The sequence below is a fragment of the Colias eurytheme genome, chromosome 8 (assembly GCF_061535395.1).
Source record: "Colias eurytheme isolate Ceu_HAF_F1 chromosome 8, ilColEury1 Martin Lab GWU primary, whole genome shotgun sequence".
In the NCBI taxonomy this organism is placed as follows: Eukaryota; Metazoa; Arthropoda; class Insecta; order Lepidoptera; family Pieridae; genus Colias; species Colias eurytheme.
Window position 1 is genome coordinate 4,742,674 of NC_142987.1, and position 20,726 is coordinate 4,763,399.

The following is a 20,726-nucleotide window of genomic DNA, read 5'->3' on the forward strand; positions in this document are numbered from 1 at the left end:
TTCTCTACATAGAGAAAGTAGTTCTAAATGTTGTTTTCGCCATAACCTACCAGATTATAATTAAAAAATTTGCAACCATTTGGTGAAATTGTAGCATCTAACCTAAGCTTTTAATATTATGACTACACAAAGTGATAGCGTAACTAATTTCGATGAAGATAATGTATCTGAGGATTTGAAAACTAAGGAAAATGAAGACACGCCGTAAGTATAATAATTTCATTTGTTATAATTAGTAAACCACCAAAGGTAACCGAAGTGTTGAACCGAACTTTTATAGCGTAAAAGCTTATAATGCACTAAGTTCATCTCAATGCAAGAAGTAAGAGGTTTTTATTTCCTTTTGCTACTACCATTTCATTAGAATCGATTCTACATGGTCTAATTGGCTTATAAATGACATAATATAATATGAGGCCTTCTGAATACTTGGGTTTTCGATTCAATAAATTGAATAGCTGTAATTATAATTCTTATACATCTGTTTTTATTTTAGAGTTGATGATACTCCGTTGACCCGTAAGGACAAAATGAAAATAATTTTAAGCTCGTATTGGCGAGGTCTTGTATGTGTTGTAACTCCGATAATATTGATACCGATTCTTCTTTCGTTTCCTCCTGAGGTAAGATTTTAAGATTTACCAATGCATATTTTTGTGCTGGATTTCTGATTTAGACTAGTTAACTTTGACTTAAAATATTCTAATTCTCCATAAATCGCACAAATTAAGGTATAAATCAGTAGAAGTATTTTATCCATTAAAATCGGCACAGAAAAACTTTTTTTATGATCATATTATAAGAAACTCGGTGTTAGAATTTTAATACTAAAACCAACTGATGCGAAAATATTCGTATTACAATAAGCTCTTAACTCTTAACGACTACAACGACTAGACATGCATATTATCCTAGAATTACTTCCTAGACTAAGGGTATGTGACACACAAATCTGCAGCTATTAGATCTACCGAAGAGATATTAGTTTGTTTGGAAGTAGATTAAGCGCTACTGCATGTTCGGTACGGCGTTTGTACACTATGCAATATTTTACTTAATACATTATAATGAAACATTCCTCAAAGTTGTACTAGTTATTTCTATTTTTTAAATTATATAAATGAAGAAATTATAGAAAGACTAGGGGCCGGTTTCATCTCATGCTGATATCGCGAAAAGATTTTAACAAATTTTGAATAATATGTTCTGTTTAGCCTGTAATGAAAAGATCAGTAAAAAATTTCAAATACGCTATCAGAGAGTTTATTTTGAGTAAATGATGAAACTGGTTCTTCAATCTTATTTATAAGGCATACAAAAAGAAGCTAAATATTGTATTAACATTTTCAGAAATACCAATGGTGTGCGTATACGTTGGTGTTAATGGCTGTTTATTGGGTAACTGAATGTATCCCATTACCTGTTACTTCTTTCTTACCGATATTCATATTCCCGCTCACAGGCGTTATGAGTACGACTGCTTGCTGTTTGTGCTATATGAACGTAAGATTACCTTATAGACTACAAGCCCGCATATGAAAAAAATATGGGTCAAATGAACCACCAGGGGTCATATCTAGAACGAAAGAAGAGCAAAAAATAATAAGATTCATCACTATGCCGTCACTTGTAAGCTGTCCAACTGAGTGCAGATGAGAATTGAAAAGTACAGGTAGACTCGGTAAATTTTGGTCATATATTTTTGTACGGCATTCTTAACCATCGATAGATCCATTAAAAATAATAAGAAACCGCTCAGTGCCGTACAAAAATGTTGGTCCACCAAGTCGGAATTTTTATTTAATTTCCGAGAGTTACCGGGGGTAAATTTGGTCATTTGACCATGTACGGCATCTGTGTCATACTATTGCTATACTGCTTTTAATCCATTATTCTGCAACGCCGTACAAAAATCATGGGGACAAGGGGAAAAAATCGAGAGTTGCAATCCCCTCTCTTTCCCCACTCCAGGGGGTCATTTGACTAAGTACGGCTTCGGTTCCAAAACATTATCTAGCACTCAAAAGTACTATTAAAAGCAATGCCGTCAAAAAATAATTGTTCTTTTAAATATATACCAATAATCATCTTAATTTCATCGAATTCTTGATATAAAGAGCTGTAAGGTCATTTGACCCTGTACGGGAACTTTTTTTTTAACATGATATTGTAAAATTCAATTGTTGTATAGTATTGCCGTTCAAAAGAAACCGTTCTAAAAAAAGTTATAGAGAAATGCAAAACCAGAAATTTTGTTAAAGTTTAAACATCGTAGATTAATGAAATATAATAGTTTTCTACACTTTATTCGTTGTTTTAAATAGTATTAACATAGATAAATTAGGAAAAAACGATGCCGTACATTTTTGTGCAGACCACATCTTTTAGGCTGATGAAAGCGACGAAAGCTACAATTTTAAGGGTGCTTTATGGCCATTTGATACAGTACGGCATTAACATATTTTTACCCAACTACGGCAAAGCAAAAGGAGGGTTATGGTTTTGACAGGTCATGTATGTATGTTCATCTATTCCCTCGTAACTTCTAAACTACTTATCAGAATTCGACAAATGACATATCATTAGAAGCGTCTGAATTGTTCACTGGATAACCAGCGACCAGCTAGCTAAAGGCTATATGGGGTTTCACAAAATCTAATGTGGTGCCCTCCCTCTAGCGGACAAAACATACAGAGTAAAAAAATAAAGTTAAGATAAATATGCCGTGTTTGGTATCATTTGAAAGCGCTTTACTTGTACATTTTGAATATGTATATATTACTAGCATTTGCTTGTGACTTTACCTGTATTCATGGGCTGATTGCATATAATTCACATCTTTTCGTTCATAGCTTTTTTATTAGTTCATCAATTTAACGGAGTCCATTCCACTTGACTCCGACTTTCCAAGGTGATAATTAACCACCTCGAGCTTCTTAATATTAATGTATATTTATATTTTATTATCAAAATATAAAGCATTTCGTTATATGGATTTTTTCTTTTTCAGATTTTTCCCCTTTGAACCAACGAAAATGTACGGCACATGAAAAAATATTATCTATGCATAAAATACTTTAAAATTAAATTTATTTCGTGTTGTGTCAAATGACCCCCTGGAGTGGGGAAAGAGAGGGGATTACAACTCTCGATTTTTTCCCCTTGTCCCCATGATTTTTGTACGGCGTTGCGGAATAATGTATTAAAAGCAGTATAGCAATAGTATGACACAGATGCCGTACATGGTCAAATGACCAAATTTACCCCCGGTAACTCTCGGAAATTAAATAAAAATTCCGACTTGGTGGACCAACATTTTTGTACGGCACTGAGCGGTTTCTTATTATTTTTAATGGATCTATCGATGGTTAAGAATGCCGTACAAAAATATATGACCAAAATTTACCGAGTCTACCTGTACTTTTCAATTCTCATCTGCACTCAGTTGGACAGCTTACAAGTGACGGCATAGTGATGAATCTTATTATTTTTTGCTCTTCTTTCGTACTAGATATGTCCCGTGGTGGTTCATTTGACCCATATTTTTTTCATATGCGGGCTTGTAGTCTATTATTGTTTGTAGTACCTAAATTATTATAATGTTTTACGCACGAAATCGGCTTACTTGAGTTTTTTTTCTTTTTTTAGTTTCACTTACACTAATTAATTGATATATTAGATTAATGTTTAGTTCTTGTTTTTTTGTCTCTATGTTCATTATACTTCATGTAATGGTATTAATAAAGAAAGGGCATGCTAAAGAGCATATTCATAAAAGACTAACAAACATACATAAATATATTTTAATTAAGTACCATAACAATCATAGAAATCTAAATAACAAGACACATAGAAGTGCTTTATTGTCATAATTCGTATGAAAACCGCTGTCGCCAAAATCAACACATTCAAACCGAAAGCTAAACAGTACACACAAGTAAACTATGCCTTTTATTGGACAGCTCGATTTTAGTGAAAACTACGACTAAACTATTAAATTAAGCTTTTGAATATGTATCCTAACGCACGAATTTACGGTTTATTTTAGAATAACATCCCTAAGTATATGAGACTTTTTGCTCCAATACGAACAAACGTGATAATAAGAATGGTAGACTGTGTCATTCATTGTTATTTCGATTACTATGGTGACACTCGTAATACTTGTAAATATTCTATAATTTTAAGGAAAAACGGCATTATTTCTAAAAAAAAATATTTTCCGATGAAATATTATTCCTTTATAAGTATAATTACAACTTGTGGAAGAATTTCCGCAATGGGAATTGCTGAAACACACCATGTATACACTCATACGTCTCCAGAGCAACTGAACAGTGACGAATGCAACTGGTGATGTGCAAATCACCTGAGTGGCGACAAGGTCACGCACGCTTACGACTTCTAGTGTCTTGTTATTTAGATTTCTATGATAACAATGTTATATGATGTACAATTATTATGAAATGACAATATGAATACAATATATGATTCGTATAGAGCAACTATAAGGCTTTTCTTTGTAGAAACTGCTTTCCGAACTGATGCAACCTAATTGGCGTGTAATACGATGATTCAAAAGCGCTTCTAAAAGTCCAGTTGAATAAATAAATGTTTCATTTTGAGTCTAATGTATCATTTTTTTTATTTAAACCTACATTTATTTTACACTAGCAGTTTGTAACAGCTTCTACCAGGTTTTGTTGGGGAAAAAAAAGCTATTGATAAAAGTCCATTTCAGTAGCTTTTGTGTTAAATAATAACAAATAAATAATCAAATCTCTTTGTAATGAATGTAAGTATTTATTTGTTCATTTATTTATTTATTTATTTAAATTAAATACACATAACAGTTCACGATCTTGTTGGGCCTATATGCGTTACATTAATTTCAGGAGCAGATCGCAACCCAACAAAATGTGTACAATTGTTATTACAATGCGATACAGTTTACAGTTATCAAAAGCATTGATTTTATTACCTTCTTTGTTGTAGTTTAATATAAATGTTTCCAGGATACAATTATGATGTTTCTTGGTAGTATGATTATTGCTTATGCAGTGGAACAATCTGGCCTTCATAAGCGCTTGGCTCTCTGCGCTATTCGTGCTATTGGTTATTCACATTATAGGTATTGGAATTTAATTTATTACCTATATTACTAATACATTTCAATAACACATTTTAATGAAATGCTCTTCTACATAAATATCAGCTAGACATTTTAAAATACTTAATAACTTTGAAAACTAAACTTATCCAGTTTGTAATTTGTCATGATTCCGGCTACTTAAAAGGCCTTATTAGTCTTATATTAAAAGTCCAAGATTCTAGTAAGAAATGATTATTAAATAAACTGTAACAATATTCTATTGTGGTATTACTACTACTCGAACTAAATCTAAAAATAAGCCAAAAAATTAATTTCCTTCGCCAAGCTTTCATAGGCAATATTTGGTAAACAAATCAGATCGACCGGACCCTTGATACCGTTATAACGACCTACTGTAATATCCTCTGACTAGACTTTTCACTTTAACACACATCAATAGCAATTGACCCAAAAATAAACTACGTTTAATATATTTTTATAGTGTCTAATTATAGTAATTTGTAAAAAGGAAAATACACATAAAAACATTACTTTCGGTCATAGGTATAATCTAACGCTACCGTTTACACTTACAAATTTATTAGTTTAACTAGATTTCTGCCCGCGGCTTCGCCCGCGTTTTCAAAGGAAAACCCGCATAGTTCCCGTTCCCGTGGGATTTCCGGGATAAAACCTATCCTATGTGTTAATCCAAGTTACCCTCTATATGTATGCTAAATTTCATTGTAATCGGTTCAGTAGTTTTTACGTGAAAGAGTAACAAACATCCATACAAACTTTCGCCTTTATAATAGTACTAGATTTCCGCCCGCGGCTTCGCCCGCGTTTTCAAAGGAAAACCCGCATAGTTCCCGTTCCCGTGGGATTTCCGGGATAAAACCTATCCTATGTGTTAATTCAAGTTACCCTCTATATGTGTGCTAAATTTCATTGTAATCGGTTCAGTAGTTTTTACGTGAAAGAGTAACAAACATCCATACAAACTTTCGCCTTTATAATAGTATTTAAGATTAAGTATTTGAATGCTATAATATTATTTTAATTCTATATTATTTTTGTATTTTAGGCTATTATTTGCAATGTGTTTCATCACAATGTTTATCTCCATGTGGATTACAAATACTGCGGCAACAACTTTGATGGTTCCTATAAACTTCGCGGTGCTGAAAGTATTTGAAGATGTAAGTATATGTTTTGCTTCAAGAGCAAAAGCAAAAGCTGCCAAAGCTCCAGAATATATACTGTTTCTAAAGTTGTCAGCCCTTGCGATTCCTTATATGCAGATGGAAGCAGCTATGTAAATTTATCTTAAAGTTACATGGCACCACCTTCACATACTCTCATAACTCGAAATTGTGTAATATTTACAAATATATTTTTAAGTTATAGAAGTCGAGCCACGTTATAGGTAAAATATGATGAGTGATAATGCATTTCACATGTCAGTACGATTTTAAATGCTTTTTAAACATAAGGAGATATCTATTGAGTAAATCCATACCTTATTTTTATATCAAAATGTTGAAATTTGTTCACAGCAAAACCTACTAACCATTTATGACGTAAATAGTAATGGTGAAAAAATTGCATCGGATATTACCACATGTTATTTCTGCGCAGCAACTTTTTCAGCTACAATAGGTATGAAAATAAACACATATTATGTACCTTTATTGTTTAAACAATAAATAAAGGAACATACAAAGTCAGAAAGAAAATAAAAACTCTCATAGCAAATATTTTAAAACTTTGGAAAATTAATATAACAGTGAGTTTAAAGTTATAATGATTTCAGGCGGTATTGGTACTTTAGTAGGAACGGCCACCAACTTTGTTTTTAAGGGATTATTTGCAAAGTACGTACTAAGTTATCCCTTTTATGTAAAATATGAGTATTTCTAAGCATATAAATAAATATAAATATAAATTACAAAATTTGTTTATTCAGGGCGTATCCAAATGCTCCAGAATATTTATCGTTCCCAAAGTTTTCTGCATTTGCGATTCCCTACATGTTACTGATGGAAGCAGCTATGTATATTTATCTAATCGTTGTATACTTTGGATTTTTAAGGTAAGAATAAGAAAATTACTAATATTTAAACTTCATTATATTCTCCTAACCTCACATCGACGAGAAGAATAAGAAAAAAGTTTGCTTTTACCACAGATAATATAATACCTACATAATTTAGAGCTTTATAAAGACCAAGCCGTAGCTCGAAAACTTGTCCTATATTAATGAGTGTTTCAAATTTTTAACAAGGAAAATTAAATTAAAATACTTGAGTAAAAATCTTGTTTTAACTCATAAATATAAAATTAAGATGTCTTAATTGCATTTACTAATTACTTGTGATTTAAGAACGGCTGAATAGACTGTAATTATTTTGGGTTGTTGGCTTTGTCTACGCTTGGATTTGTTTTTTTTTTTACTTACAAAAAAACAATTTAATAAAAAAATTGCTAATCCATTAGGTCTTCTCTCTAATTCAATCACTAGTAAATTTAATTAAGCAATGATTATTACGAGAAAAAGCATTTCACAAGTTAGATTATTTTCATGTAGATGGACAGGATATCATTCAACTCAAATATTACTAATGAGTTTATATTCAGGCCAAAGAGTGAAAAGGCTCAAAGATCGAAGTTGCCAGCCTCAGGCATTGACGCTGCGAAAAGGGCGGTAAATGAGGATTACGAAAAGTTGGGGAAAATTACGTATTGGGAAATTGTGAGCCTCCAATAATTATTATATTTACATAATGTTTCTTTATTTAATGTTTATTTATGTACAAAATTATTTATATTTCAGAGTGTTATTCTGTTGTTCACGTTGGCGATATCTTTGTTCTTTTGCCGTTCGCCGCAAATATTTGTTGGATGGGGTGATCAAATTAATAACTATTTTGGATTGGGAAATAATAAATTGTAAGTACTTTTAACTGAAAATTCATTTCAATTTTAAAAACATAACGTATATTGAATAATTATAATCTATCAATGAATTTGGCTCTACGTCTTATTTGATGAACGAAGTTTGATATTTTTTAATACCTATCATTTTTTATACTTAGATTTTTTTCCATAGAAACAATACTATCAAGTGTCATCATTTGATTCCATTTTGATTCACACAATTGAATTTTGTAGTGTTCAAGATTCGTCTGCAGCAATGTTGATTGCTTTTTTGATGTTTCTTCTGCCCTCAACGTTAGGTTTCTTCAACAATTGTAAAGCTAAAGGTATTTTTTTTTAAGTTTGAATGATCAATCTTAATATAATATGATTATTATTACTAACGAAATAATTCATCACGATCAGGATTTCTAATAATAGCATTGGTTTTATTAAAAAAAAATTATTAGACATATCAAAATATACCTATATTATTTCTATTATTCTATTATCCCTATTATTTCTAAATATTGCTCAATTTATGTCGCAGGAAAATATTGTATTTATTTCAGAGTATGGTGACTTCCCAAAATCAATACCATCCGTTCTTCAATGGAAACCTATGAATACCATCTTGCCGTACAGCTTTATGTTCCTATTAGGCAAGTTTCTCCTAAGTCCTACATATTTTAAAATATTAAGTATCGACGGAAGTAGTATACCTGATACCACCTTAGTTTATAATATTATATTCTTGCCGGTTCATCTCTGCAGAAATTTCGAACCAGTGCTAAATTATTATACTTATTAACTTTTTTTATGACAATTCAATAGTTCTAGAATAAGTTTAATTGAATAAATAAGTTTGAGTTTGAGTTTTTATAAACCTCATTAAAATCGGATCACAAAAGTTCGAGATTTCTTTGAAAAATAAAACCACCGGCTTTAAATGCACTTTAAATGTGTACTCTACACATTTAAAAGTAGAAGTATAATATTTTATTGAACTTTTATTATCATTCCAAGCTAATACTTATAAAAATTCCTGATGTTCTATTTGTTTTTTTATTCGTTAGATATATTTTATCTTTAAATTTATTTAAGGTGGTGGATTTGCCCTGTCCGAAGCAGCAAAAGAAGATTACACTGACTTAAATGGAAAAATTGGCACCTTTTTGAGAAATTTCAGACACTTGAGCAACGGATCCATACTTTTGCTGATAATTATATTTACCGTGTTTATCACTAATTTTGCATCCAATGTTGCTGTATGTAATGTCATCGCGCCTATTGTTATGCAGTTGGTAAGTCTTTGTGCTTGTTATTTTTTGAAATAATTTTTATCTTAACTAAGTAATTAAAATTATAATGTTACTTGTAGGCAAACATTGCGTATGCTAAATGATAAAAATAGTGTCGAAACCTTGTAATTTTACCAATTTACCAGACCAAATAAATGAGCATATTATCTCATACTTTATGACTTAGATATTAAATATTGTTACATTTTCTAACCTTTTTCAGGCAAAAGAAATTCACAAAAATCCACTATGGTATAACATAGCAGCTGGTTATTCAGCTTCCTACGCCTTCTGTCTTCCTGTCGGAACTCCGGGGAATCTCATAGTTCAGAGTATTGCGAATATTCCTACTGCAAAAATGGTAACGAAATCTATTTTCTTAATTCGTAAGGTAGTAAAAAGTAATAATCAGAATACATAATAATTTAAGGATGGTGTGTCGTAAAAGCTCTAGTACTTCGTGTTGTGCTTATTGAAGCTTATTTCTAATAATAGTATGTAAAATTACAAAAAGTCGAGCAAATTTGCTAAGGATTTCCTTAGCTCTATTTTTTATGCATAAAATCATTTGTGTATTATAACCATAAAGTAAATAACATGAAAGATTACCCCAATTGAAAGCACGAACAGAATAAAAAAAAACCTTTTCTATTTTGAATTGACGTGAATGAAATGTAATACTAATACCTACTCCTACGGAAAAATAATAGCATTTTCACATTAGAAGTATTACCTATATCGATTAACTTTTCAGATAAAAGCAGGCCTTGGTCCAACCATCACTACGATAATTCTCACATGGATTTTCGTGTATTTCTGGGCTCCTGTTATTTGGCCTGATCTTCACTACGTTCAAGATTGGATGCAAGATACGAGAAGCAGATTTATGTACTAATGCATAAATAAAATGATTTAATGTTAATAAATTTGTATTTTTTTTTATCCGGTTTTAGACATGGATACTTATGTCATTTATTTATTTTATTCACTGAAAACTAATATTTCACAAAATATTAAAATATAAGTAGGTACATAATGAGTGATCAATAAACAAAGGCAAATTATGATTTATAACCATATAGGCTGTGCCAAAAATATTATCAAACTTGATTATTTAATACTGTTCGATATTTAGTTCATTGAAATGTTACATTTTTTAGGCCTAACCTTGCATTTTTTAGAGGACGCAATTTTGTTTTTTTGATATGTAGGGGGGGTCAGTGTGAAGCTAAAACCAAGTTTGTGGGGTCGCCACCCTTGTCCCACGGCCGCCATCTTGAAAATAGCGGTTGGAATGGTTTTTACGATATATCTCATATACTATTTATTTGATAAAAAAATATTGTTAACTTTATTTGTTGCAAATTAAATTCTCTACAACTTTGGTCCAGTAACTTTTTGTCGTAGAACTATAAATAAAAAAGTTATAAGCGAAAATGTTCATAAATTAGAGATGTTTATATTTTTCAATAAAACTTTTTTTTATAATTTTACAAAGAAATGATATCAGACCATTTTTGTAGATTGTTTTTCGAGGAACAACTTTTACCTACAACATTTTTTCATTACGTCAATAGCTAAGGTTTTACAGCGCTCAGAAGTGAGTACTATTTTTCAGTAGTAACTATACATAATATATTGGCTATTGGCTCTTTTCCCAGACTCCACAACAATGGAAGCACACTGCAGAACATTTCAGCCCTGCTTTTCGACGTAAAAAAAACGCGCTTCCAGACTCTATCTCCTGGTTGGTGGGGAAAAGATTCAATAATTAATTATTAATGATATTCCAAAATTAATTATTAAAATTATTATACTTCATAACAAAAAAAAACAATTACTGATGACAAATTATTATTTACACACATAATATAAGTATACTGTATAGATCAGAGTACTGAAAATTAGTACTCACTTCGGAGCGCTGTAAAACCTTAGCTATTTACTTAATGACAAAATGTTGTAAGTATATAAAAGTTGTTCCTCGAAAAACAATCTACAAAAATGGTCTGATATCATTTCTTCGTAAAATTATAAAAAAAAAAGTTTTATTAAAAAATATAAATATCTCTAATTTCTGAACATTTTCGCTTATAACTTTTTTATTTATAGTTCTACGACAAAAAGTTACTGGACCAAAGTTGTAGAGAATTTAATTTGCAACAAATAATGTTACTCAATGTTTTTAATCAAATAAATAGTTTAAGAGATATATCGTAAAAAACATATCAACCGCTATTTTCAAGATGGCGGCCGTGGGACAAGGGTGGCGACCCCACAAACTTGGTGATAGCTTCATACTGACCCCCCCTACACATCAAAAAAATAAAATTGCGTCCTCTAAAAAATGCAACCCCAAATGTAACTTTTCAATGGAGTAATTTGCATTATCATGCATTGAGCTTTGACTAAACTGAAAAACTTGTTGCAGCAAGTGTCGCGGTTTAGGTATAAACAAATAGATGGCGCTATTTCATATCATGACCGCCTCAGGTAATTTGCAAGCCAACTTCTCTATGGGTGTATTGTGGATATATTATTTTGAATACCAAAATCGGTTCAGCCGTTCTCGAGTTTTTCGCTTAGCAACACATTTGGCGAATCATTTATTTATTAAACAGAGAAGATTATTATTTAACTATGGTTGCTTGATAATTATTTAATAATGATCATTACACTCAATTATTATCTATTTCAGTGAAATAATTTTCAAATAATTCGAAAGAATAGAGACTCATCTGTAAAATTAAATTAAAAATTTTCGATTTCGTTGACTAATAATTTATGCCTACAATATATTACAGTATTACAATATTACCTATAATATTGTAATACTGTGATATTATGTTGCCGAAGACTAATTGACTATATTTTATGATTAATTAAAATAAAATGAGTGAAAGGTTAAACAAAAACAACAAGTCATTTAAAATTATTTTTATTGAGACAGGAAAGTAAATAATAATATACACAGGAATCGAACTTACGATACAGCTCTTCTGTACGATAAGTACATAATCATTCAAGTTAAAGATATAAATAATTTTTTCTTACGAGTTATTTAATTCGCCCAAAAAATTAAAATCTGAAAAATAAACATAGGAATATCGCATTTAAAATGTTCAGAGAAAGATACGCATAGTGATATTTTATGTTCACATTAAATCCAATGTCTATACAATATTTACTTTTTGTGCCTCTCAAACATATTTTCTAATGTATAATATATATCTGTGGTATCTGGGAGACACCTGAGTTAAATTTTCAGGAGAAGCAATTTAACATATTTTTGGCTGCTAAAAATCGGATATAAGATATAAATGATGAATGAGATGAATTATGTCATATTATAATGAAATATCATATATTAACCCTTTTTTTGCTTGTACAGTTTACAAAATTGACGCAGTAGTTTAGCGAATAATGTGACTTATCAGATTATAACCAAAAAAAAAATATTGCAGTGGAATGGACTTATCTCAAAATGAGCAAAATAAAAATAATGATTATTTCATTGCTATTCATTTAATTAAAACAATTTTACGTTATTTTTGTTATATTTCTTTATTTATAAGTTAATTTCACAATGGAATCACTCTTATGGCTAATTTTAATAAAAGTATGGACTTAACAGGAGTGTACATGCAACGAAAAATTTAAATAAAGGCACATATCAAATAAATACCAAAACAAAAGAATCACTCATTTGGATACTAATCATAATCTTCTTCGCTATCTGAGTAGTTTTCCAAAACAGAAGCTGATTGGTTTAAATAAGAATAGAAATCGCGATATACTGGATCAATGAATTGCATAAGATCCATTAAATCTTTAAACTTTTTGGTTAAAGATTTAATGGATCAATCGCCAATCCTCCGACATAATATGCCTGTTCAGGGAGTAATGTTTCTAAACAAAATATACTTTGCCTTCCTCTTCTTTTCATTGAAAATGTCCTAAAAGGCTCTGATTTCTCCACTGAATACTTAAAACTTACTTCCGGTGATTTTTTTTCAAATTTTAGCCAGAAAATACTTTTCCAAGCAAAAGATTGTTTTGAAATGTCAATATTTTTTTTGACAAAATTCTTAGTAGTTTCGAAAAACCGTAAAATTCGGTTTGTGTCATAAACACCGAGAAATTTTTGCTTGTCATTTTTATAACATTCAACTGCAATATTCGGGTTGTACTCTTTAACAAATCTTTCTATCAACGCATGATCACCGTCACACTCTAATAAAATGAGTGTGACCTGGCACGAGAAACTTGTGGTGGATTTCGGTAGATTTTTGAGCCAATGCAATACAATACATAACAGGTAATATACAGGGTGGTTCTAAATTACGTTGACAAATTTGAAAATAATAAATTTAAAAAATGGGACATGCTGCGTTGCTTTTGTTTTTTAATTATTATTTTCACATGATTTGGCGCCAACTTAAAGTTATTTGTGAAGAGAATAAATTAAAAATTAGTAATTTTTTGCAATAATATCCTTATATGGTAAGCGGCAGTGCGAGATACTGCGACTTTAATGCGATGTGCTTGGCCATCTTGGTGATCGTCCGGGAATAGGCAGAAAAAGAACTCTGAGGACGCCTAGGCTTCGACATATCGTCAAACAAAGATTGACCCGCAATCCACAAGCCAAGGTAAGAAAAATGGCTCGAGATTTAGGTGTAAGTCATTCAACGTTGCAACGAGTTGTTAAAAATGAGCTCAAGTTAACAGCATACAAGCTGCGAAAAGCGCAGCGGTTGGGTGATAAAGATAAAAAAATACTCCTTGAAATAATATGTCGCTTACTGAAAGCGCGCTCCGCTGGTGAAGCATGGAAAAATATTTTTTTCACAGATGAAGAAATTTTTCCGATTGAACAGTCTCATAACCGCCATAACGATAGAGTTTACTCTCCTAGTCGCCCCGGAGCCACATCATTTATCCCCCATCGGCAAAATGGTGGTTATTTTGAAAATAAATAGATATTTACATTAAAATAACACTGTATTTTAATTATTTAGTAGTCACCGATATATATTCCAAATTGGAAATATAAATCCAAATCTGATAAGTTGCAATAATTAACATGTAGGTATCTCATGTTTTTGGTACATACGCGGTAACTGGGACTTAACAAGTTTTAGTCCATAGGCAAAAAGCTTGGAATTAACATTTATGTACTTGTTATATTAGTTATCAGGTTTGGCATCAAAAGTTACTATGCTATATTAATGATAATTATAATATATCTTGATTGTAGCAAAAAATCTTGGATTTAACAGGAGTGTACATTTTTTTTTCATTTACTTCCCGTGGACGTAGAGATATCACGCCTGGATCAAAAAAATCTGCGCTTTCTGTACTTATCAAACATGTATCTAACAAAATTTTGCCAAAAATGGAGTTAACAGGTGTCTCCCAGATGCCACAGATATGCACTGGAGAAGTATGAAAGTATTCGAACAAGTTTATTATTAAAATCGCTAAATCTGTACGACATAAATATCATAAATACAGCGTCAATCAGAGACAATGAATATAATAATACAATCTTCAAATCCGGGGGATACCATGATGCCGTAGTGCAGTTTTAATTCCAGTGGAAAAATGGAATAGCTATGGGAATAGGTCGTCAAGCGCAATCACTTTCCCAACCCAGAGTACTTTTCACCGATTCACCCCCACACTTAAAACAACACTGCTATAAGACATCATAGTCCCGCTTCCCCTGGCCTTAAAAAAATACCGATAACCCCCTCTCCCCCTGGCTTTTATAAGAAAAAAGTCAAAACAAAACCAAGGCCTTCATCGCAGGCCTTCGCCCCCCTCTTCCCCGCCACCCTCTCCCCCTCCCTCAGCGGGCGGCGCCTCCGGAGCCCCGGCCGCCGCTATGGTCACCGGCTCGAAGCCCGTGCCATTGGGATCCCAGATCACCGGTGCCCATACGCATAGAGCTATCCATAGCACGATCACACAGATAATTAGAGTGCCTATGGAGTACTTTATCTGTAAGGGAAGTGTATTTAATATTTTAAGCTATAAAATTTTAGAACTTACTACTAAATATAAGTAGAATTTAGATTTAGAATTTGAAAGAATAAACGCATACGTAAAAATAGACGTCAAATTGAATATCATTCCTAGTGCATACGTAATTGTTTCCATGTACGTGAATTATAAATGACACTTTTCCCAGTGGCTAAAGTTATACAAAAATGTATTCTCCACTTTAACAAGAAATCTATGAAATATATTGTTTAATTAACCTTACCATCTTCTTTATTGGTACTTTTCCGGTATAATGGCAAAAATAGGCAGGTGTATACAAAAACGGTATCATGAATCCAAACGAGGAAGCATAGCCCACTCCAATTGCTCCCAAATAGCTTTCTTTAGCCCATCGACTAGGTGTTTCTCCTTCTCTTACACCCTATGAAATATCATTTAATATTAGTAAATATACATTTCAATTGATACCTAAGTATTTCTAAAGAAAATACTTGATCGAGAAAAAATCACTTGCAGAAGGATTTTTACTTTGCTTGCAGTTTTCACGAAATAACAATTTTTCATATTCTGGGTGTGATTAATATTGTACACTAAAAACAATTTTATGAACATACCATACAACTAACAGCCATACTTTAATATTATCAGCAATACTTTGTGTTCAGATATTTGCTTCTCCTAAGATCTTTTCATAGTTTTAACCCTACGCTTCTACAAAACTCATACAAACATACCAGTACTAAATCATAAGATCTTATAGTGAAATTACTAACCATATTCAGAATCAACGGTAAAAAGACTACGCAAGCAGCCACTCCAGTCATTATATTGGACAAAACACCGGATATTGCACTAATTAATAACATCTGAGTGTTCCAGGGTTGATCAGTTATGAAGGTCCCATAGTCGCTTATCACTTTGGCGTTTAAACCGCTGTGTACTATTGCTCTATTGAGGGCAATACCTGAACCTAGAAACAATATTATTGGCTCAACAAACTTCAGAAAAAAAATATTTAATAAAAGCTAAAAAGAGATGTTATATTAGAAGCTTTTCTAGAAAGTATTTTTTTTATTATTTCAATCAATAAAAGTTACCCAATAAGAGGATATATCCATAATTTGTATTCTTGTCCACAAAACGCCACCACATTATAGCAGAATCTGGTTTTAGGGAACCACATTCACTCTTTTCTGGAAATTAAAACAAAGTTAATTGAAACAAAATCATAGGTATGTAATGGAAAATGAACCTGTTGTTTCTAACAATTGGTTATTTTAACATGTTTTAATTCATGTATTTAATTTAAACTTTGTAAAGAAAAATCTGCTCTTTAAACTTACTATCAGCAGCAAGTATACGCGCCCAGCCACAGGTCCTCGGTATAACATGTAGCGCAAGCACAAAAATAGCTGCTACTGTTCCATCTTTTATCCTGAAAATACAAATAATTTTAGAAAACTACACTTAGCTTATAAATATTCGAAATTACTGAATCCAACAGATCACCTTAAAAAGAATACATATTTCTAAAGAAGTCCCTAGGGCAGCTGTTAAAAATCATTTAAGCTCAAGGTACGTAAACTTACATGGGTATGTTATCGTAATTCGGAACAGTCTGAAACTTCGACCAAGACACGGAAGACCAGCGACTCCAACGGAAGAATAATGCCGCTAAATAAAGTATGGATGCTATAACTGTCAACTGTAATCAATTATGTAATTAAATGAAATTAATCTTCTTCTTAATCAAATATTAAATGTTTTTGACGTACCTATTTGTTATAAATTGAATGCATACGAATAATAATGAAAATAAAGATCCTGTTCATTTAAAAAAGCGTAATTAATTATTATTCATTTGATTAATTTTCCATTTCAGTTTATCACTTTATTTTTAATACAGGTACTCGTAAAATTCAAATGTATGAAAGGATCGTGTATTAGCAGGTTTTTATTTAAATACGCGAGCAAAGCAACCGGCGAAAAATTAGTCAAAATATGAACCCACCTTCTCATGTCGAGAAACACGTTTGGGGATAGTCGCTTTGCTTTTCAGTAACAAATTTCTCATCTCCGTCATGCTGCTTGCACTCATTGGTTTGCCAACTACGCTGAAATGGAAAAAATTAAAATATAATGAATCTAATCTCTTGTCAAGTTCGAATACGGTTATCTTTTGGACATGTACAAAAATTATTATGTAAAATTTAAAGCTTTCCGTCTCTTCTAAGCTTCTCTCTTGCATTATTAAATTGCAGTCAATTACAAAGATAATCTATGAGAAAAATAAACTAGAGTCTAGGATATATTTTATTAAGGTAACTTACCAGTTAATTAACAGCATGTGGTAACACATGTTTAGAATAAACATCAAAAAGGCAATGGGAAACGCAAAGAATGACCATTGCATAAAATTAAAGATATCCGGGTATTCTACATTTTTGTCGCCTTGTCTGTAATATGAAGATAACATGAAAAATAATAGAAATGTATAAAACTGCAAAGTGAAGAGAGTGAATATTATAGATACGCCCAGAGCAGAGCAGCCGAGCCAGTTGAAAAAGTTATTCAAAATTGTAAACCTACTACACTTAGAAATAAATTATTTATATTATAAAACTGACATTCTTTTGGGTAGTTATTTTTGGATTTTTTTTTATGTCCAAAGTTATTAAATAAAAATAAATTACTCACGCAGCAAAAATCGCTCTCATAGCTATTGTTGCATATGCCGAATGCATAATGGCCGTGCTTCCTGTATTATAATATGACACAGGATAAAATTACTATTAAAATAAAGACATGGTTATATGGTAAAAAAATATGGTTATGAAATATAAGGTACTTTTACAATTTTAGGACATTCATACAAATGAATCTACTACACTTAAAAAATTCTATAAGAATTACTAATGAAATATATTATTATATCAAGGGATAAGATATACCATATGACAGCCAAGTTTCTAGGGCCAAAATAAAAATAATTATTACCTATAGCAGAGGCAGTTTGAACAGAATTTAAAACAACATGTCTCATTGTGTCATAATTCGGCTCCGTATCTCTATATCTTGCCGTGGACGACTAAAACATTACAACTTTATAGTTTTCAACAGAAAACAAGAGCTTTTGGTAAATAAAATATAGAGAGACATAAATGTTTCAAGCAATAAACTAGATTCAATTTCATCTTACCTGTAAACTCATGTAAGCTGGTGCTAAATACTGAACTATACTTGAGGTCACTATGAGTCGACTAGAAAACATTGATAGGAAAAAAGCGGCGACACTAGATTTGAACACCAGCCTGAAACAAAAATATGGGATTAATAATCATTGACAATAATTATATCTTTGTTAAATGGAATAATAGGTAGCGTAAATGTGCTGCAGCGCCACCTATTTATTGGTTCTTGTACTAAAACCATTCAGGGACGAAACCAATCAAATTTTTTAGTAAAAGTAAATTTATTATATCAATGTATTCTGAATAAAATTGCATTATTGTCTGAGAATTACCTTTTTCCAGAAAACTGACAATTATCACCCGAACATAGCAGCCATAGTATTATCCTTCGATCCACGTTAGACATGTTCAGTAATAGTAACACCATCCCTGATAAAATAAACAATGCTATGTTTTCCTGAAATAAGAAAAAAATATAATTAAATCTATTATTTTTTAGCATTACTTGCTTTCCACTCGCACAGACTCGCACAGACTCAGACAGAGAGAGTTTTTGCACTTAAATAATATTATAAGTTAAGGTAATATTATAAGTAAGGTTTCATTTTCAGGTAAATAAAATGAAAAGTATGAAATTATGTACTCATTGTATAAACAATTAAACATGTTCCACCGAGAGACCGAAAAAATTAAAACAAATCAATGGTTAAGATGAATTATTAAGTTGTAACGAAATTATGTTTTAACTTAATTTCATCACATAATTAAATAATTAATAATGCAGTTTACCAACGAATAATATTTAATCTCTACATTTTTATTTTCCATACACATCATCCACAAACAATATTCAATGGAAAATTCGCTCCAAAAACTTACGTTAAAATAAGCCGAGCACACATCAGCGGTGGCCATCACGCCAGCCATTGGTAACAGAAATACTGGCACCAAACCCACCACAGGCACGTTCACCGGCTGCCACAAGAAGAACCAAAACATCATGATCCACAAACATTTCACCGTTATGTCGTGCTGAAAATGGTGAAATAAACAGTTAGTCAATGAACAAACGATTACATATAATTTTAAAAATGCAAAATCTATACTAATATTATAAAGCTGAAGAGTTTGTTTGTTTGAACGCGCTAATCTCAGGAACTACCGGTCCGATTTTAAAAATTCTTTCAGTGTTTGATAGCCCATGCATCGATGAAGGCTATATATCATCACGCTAAGACCAACAGGAGCGGAGCAATGCCGGTAAAACCGCAGGGAACAGCTAGTAACAGATACAATTTAAAAAATAAGTTTTCTCAGGAGAAGTTTCGTTGTACGATAATCGCATAAAAATGTGTTCATTAATTTTTATTTTACCGTAATTTTGTATTACTGTTTATTATGTATTTGGTACTTTGACACAAAAGTTACATACAGTATAATATACAATAATATATGGATAAAATAATTGAGTTGTATCTTAAAAGTAAATACCTATACTGTAAAATTATTTTTTGAGACTGTACAATGTTTTCATTTATTTCTAGACATGACACGTTTCATATATAAATATAATGGAATTTAGCAACACAATTATTATAGCTCGCTTAACACAGTCTATTTTAATTATATTACAATGAACTGAAATAAAAAAGCCTTACCTTATTTTTTTCAGGCTGCCATGATAATAGTAATATCGGTATCAATACTCCAATGACTCCTCTATGATGCTCTTTTAAAATATTCTTTAGCCTCGGAAAGAATCCCTTCACTGGTGTTTTGGGATCCCTGGGACCGCTAGAATGAAAAACAAAATAATTATTATTTTTAAACAAATTAAATACCTACATTATTTAAATATTAAAAAGTCAACTAGAGATGATCGCTCTACTGTGTATTACTTACAATATTGATGTCACTCTGAAATAAAAAAGAAATATGTATTACTCTTCAGTTCAATTTTATATAACTAATTTATTGAATTAAAATTAAAATACTTACATTCCCATTTTACACAACCATAAATGCAATAAGTTATATTGTGTTTATTGCGTACGTCAAAATGCTTTTAATTTATGTTGTTGAAACAAATTGCATGTTTCAAAATCAAATTTGGAACATTTATTATTTTTCTTCTAAAAAGTTTCATATAATATGAAAGAGGTTTCATAATATCATGAAAACGGTAATACCTGTGGGTAATACATTCCAAAAAAT

The 20,726-nt window shown here is 31.3% G+C and overlaps 3 protein-coding genes across 3 annotated transcripts in view; 2 read left to right on the plus strand and 1 right to left on the minus strand.

The window, feature by feature from the left end:
- LOC149906442 (dietary and metabolic glutamate transporter-like) overlaps positions 1 to 20,726 on the plus strand; it is a 245,487-nt gene that overhangs the window by 155,948 nt on the left and 68,813 nt on the right. The window lies entirely within an intron of this gene.
- On the plus strand, positions 119 to 10,207 carry LOC149906451 (protein I'm not dead yet-like). The gene is made up of 15 exons (XM_090104502.1): positions 119 to 204; positions 497 to 623; positions 1,351 to 1,503; positions 5,016 to 5,131; positions 6,180 to 6,294; positions 6,652 to 6,754; positions 6,909 to 6,969; positions 7,062 to 7,187; positions 7,733 to 7,847; positions 7,929 to 8,044; positions 8,267 to 8,358; positions 8,584 to 8,673; positions 9,116 to 9,315; positions 9,536 to 9,673; positions 10,067 to 10,207. Exons 1-15 carry the CDS (start codon positions 119 to 121, stop codon positions 10,205 to 10,207), a joined length of 1,779 nt encoding a protein of 592 aa, XP_089960628.1.
- LOC149906452 (protein I'm not dead yet-like) lies at positions 15,118 to 20,518 on the minus strand. The gene is made up of 15 exons (XM_090104426.1): positions 20,511 to 20,518; positions 20,171 to 20,306; positions 19,392 to 19,544; positions 18,845 to 18,969; positions 18,521 to 18,632; positions 18,319 to 18,409; positions 18,019 to 18,079; positions 17,652 to 17,777; positions 17,333 to 17,435; positions 16,911 to 17,026; positions 16,665 to 16,756; positions 16,419 to 16,514; positions 16,091 to 16,291; positions 15,584 to 15,732; positions 15,118 to 15,318 (listed from the first exon to the last, which is right to left on the minus strand). The coding sequence occupies exons 1-15, from the start codon at positions 20,516 to 20,518 to the stop codon at positions 15,118 to 15,120; spliced, it is 1,770 nt and encodes a 589-aa protein (XP_089960552.1).

Coding starts and splice junctions, on each gene's coding strand:
- LOC149906451 (XM_090104502.1), top strand. CDS start 119: ATGACTACACAAAGTGATAGCGTAACTAATTTCGATGAAGATAATGTA. Junction 205..496: donor AAGGAAAATGAAGACACGCC/GTAAGTATAATA, acceptor TTTTTATTTTAG/AGTTGATGATACTCCGTTGA. Junction 624..1,350: donor TTCTTTCGTTTCCTCCTGAG/GTAAGATTTTAA, acceptor TAACATTTTCAG/AAATACCAATGGTGTGCGTA.
- LOC149906452 (XM_090104426.1), bottom strand. Junction 17,027..17,332: donor GTGTTTCTCGACATGAGAAG/GTGGGTTCATAT, acceptor AATTGATTACAG/TTGACAGTTATAGCATCCAT. Junction 16,292..16,418: donor TGGATATATCCTCTTATTGG/GTAACTTTTATT, acceptor TATTGTTTCTAG/GTTCAGGTATTGCCCTCAAT.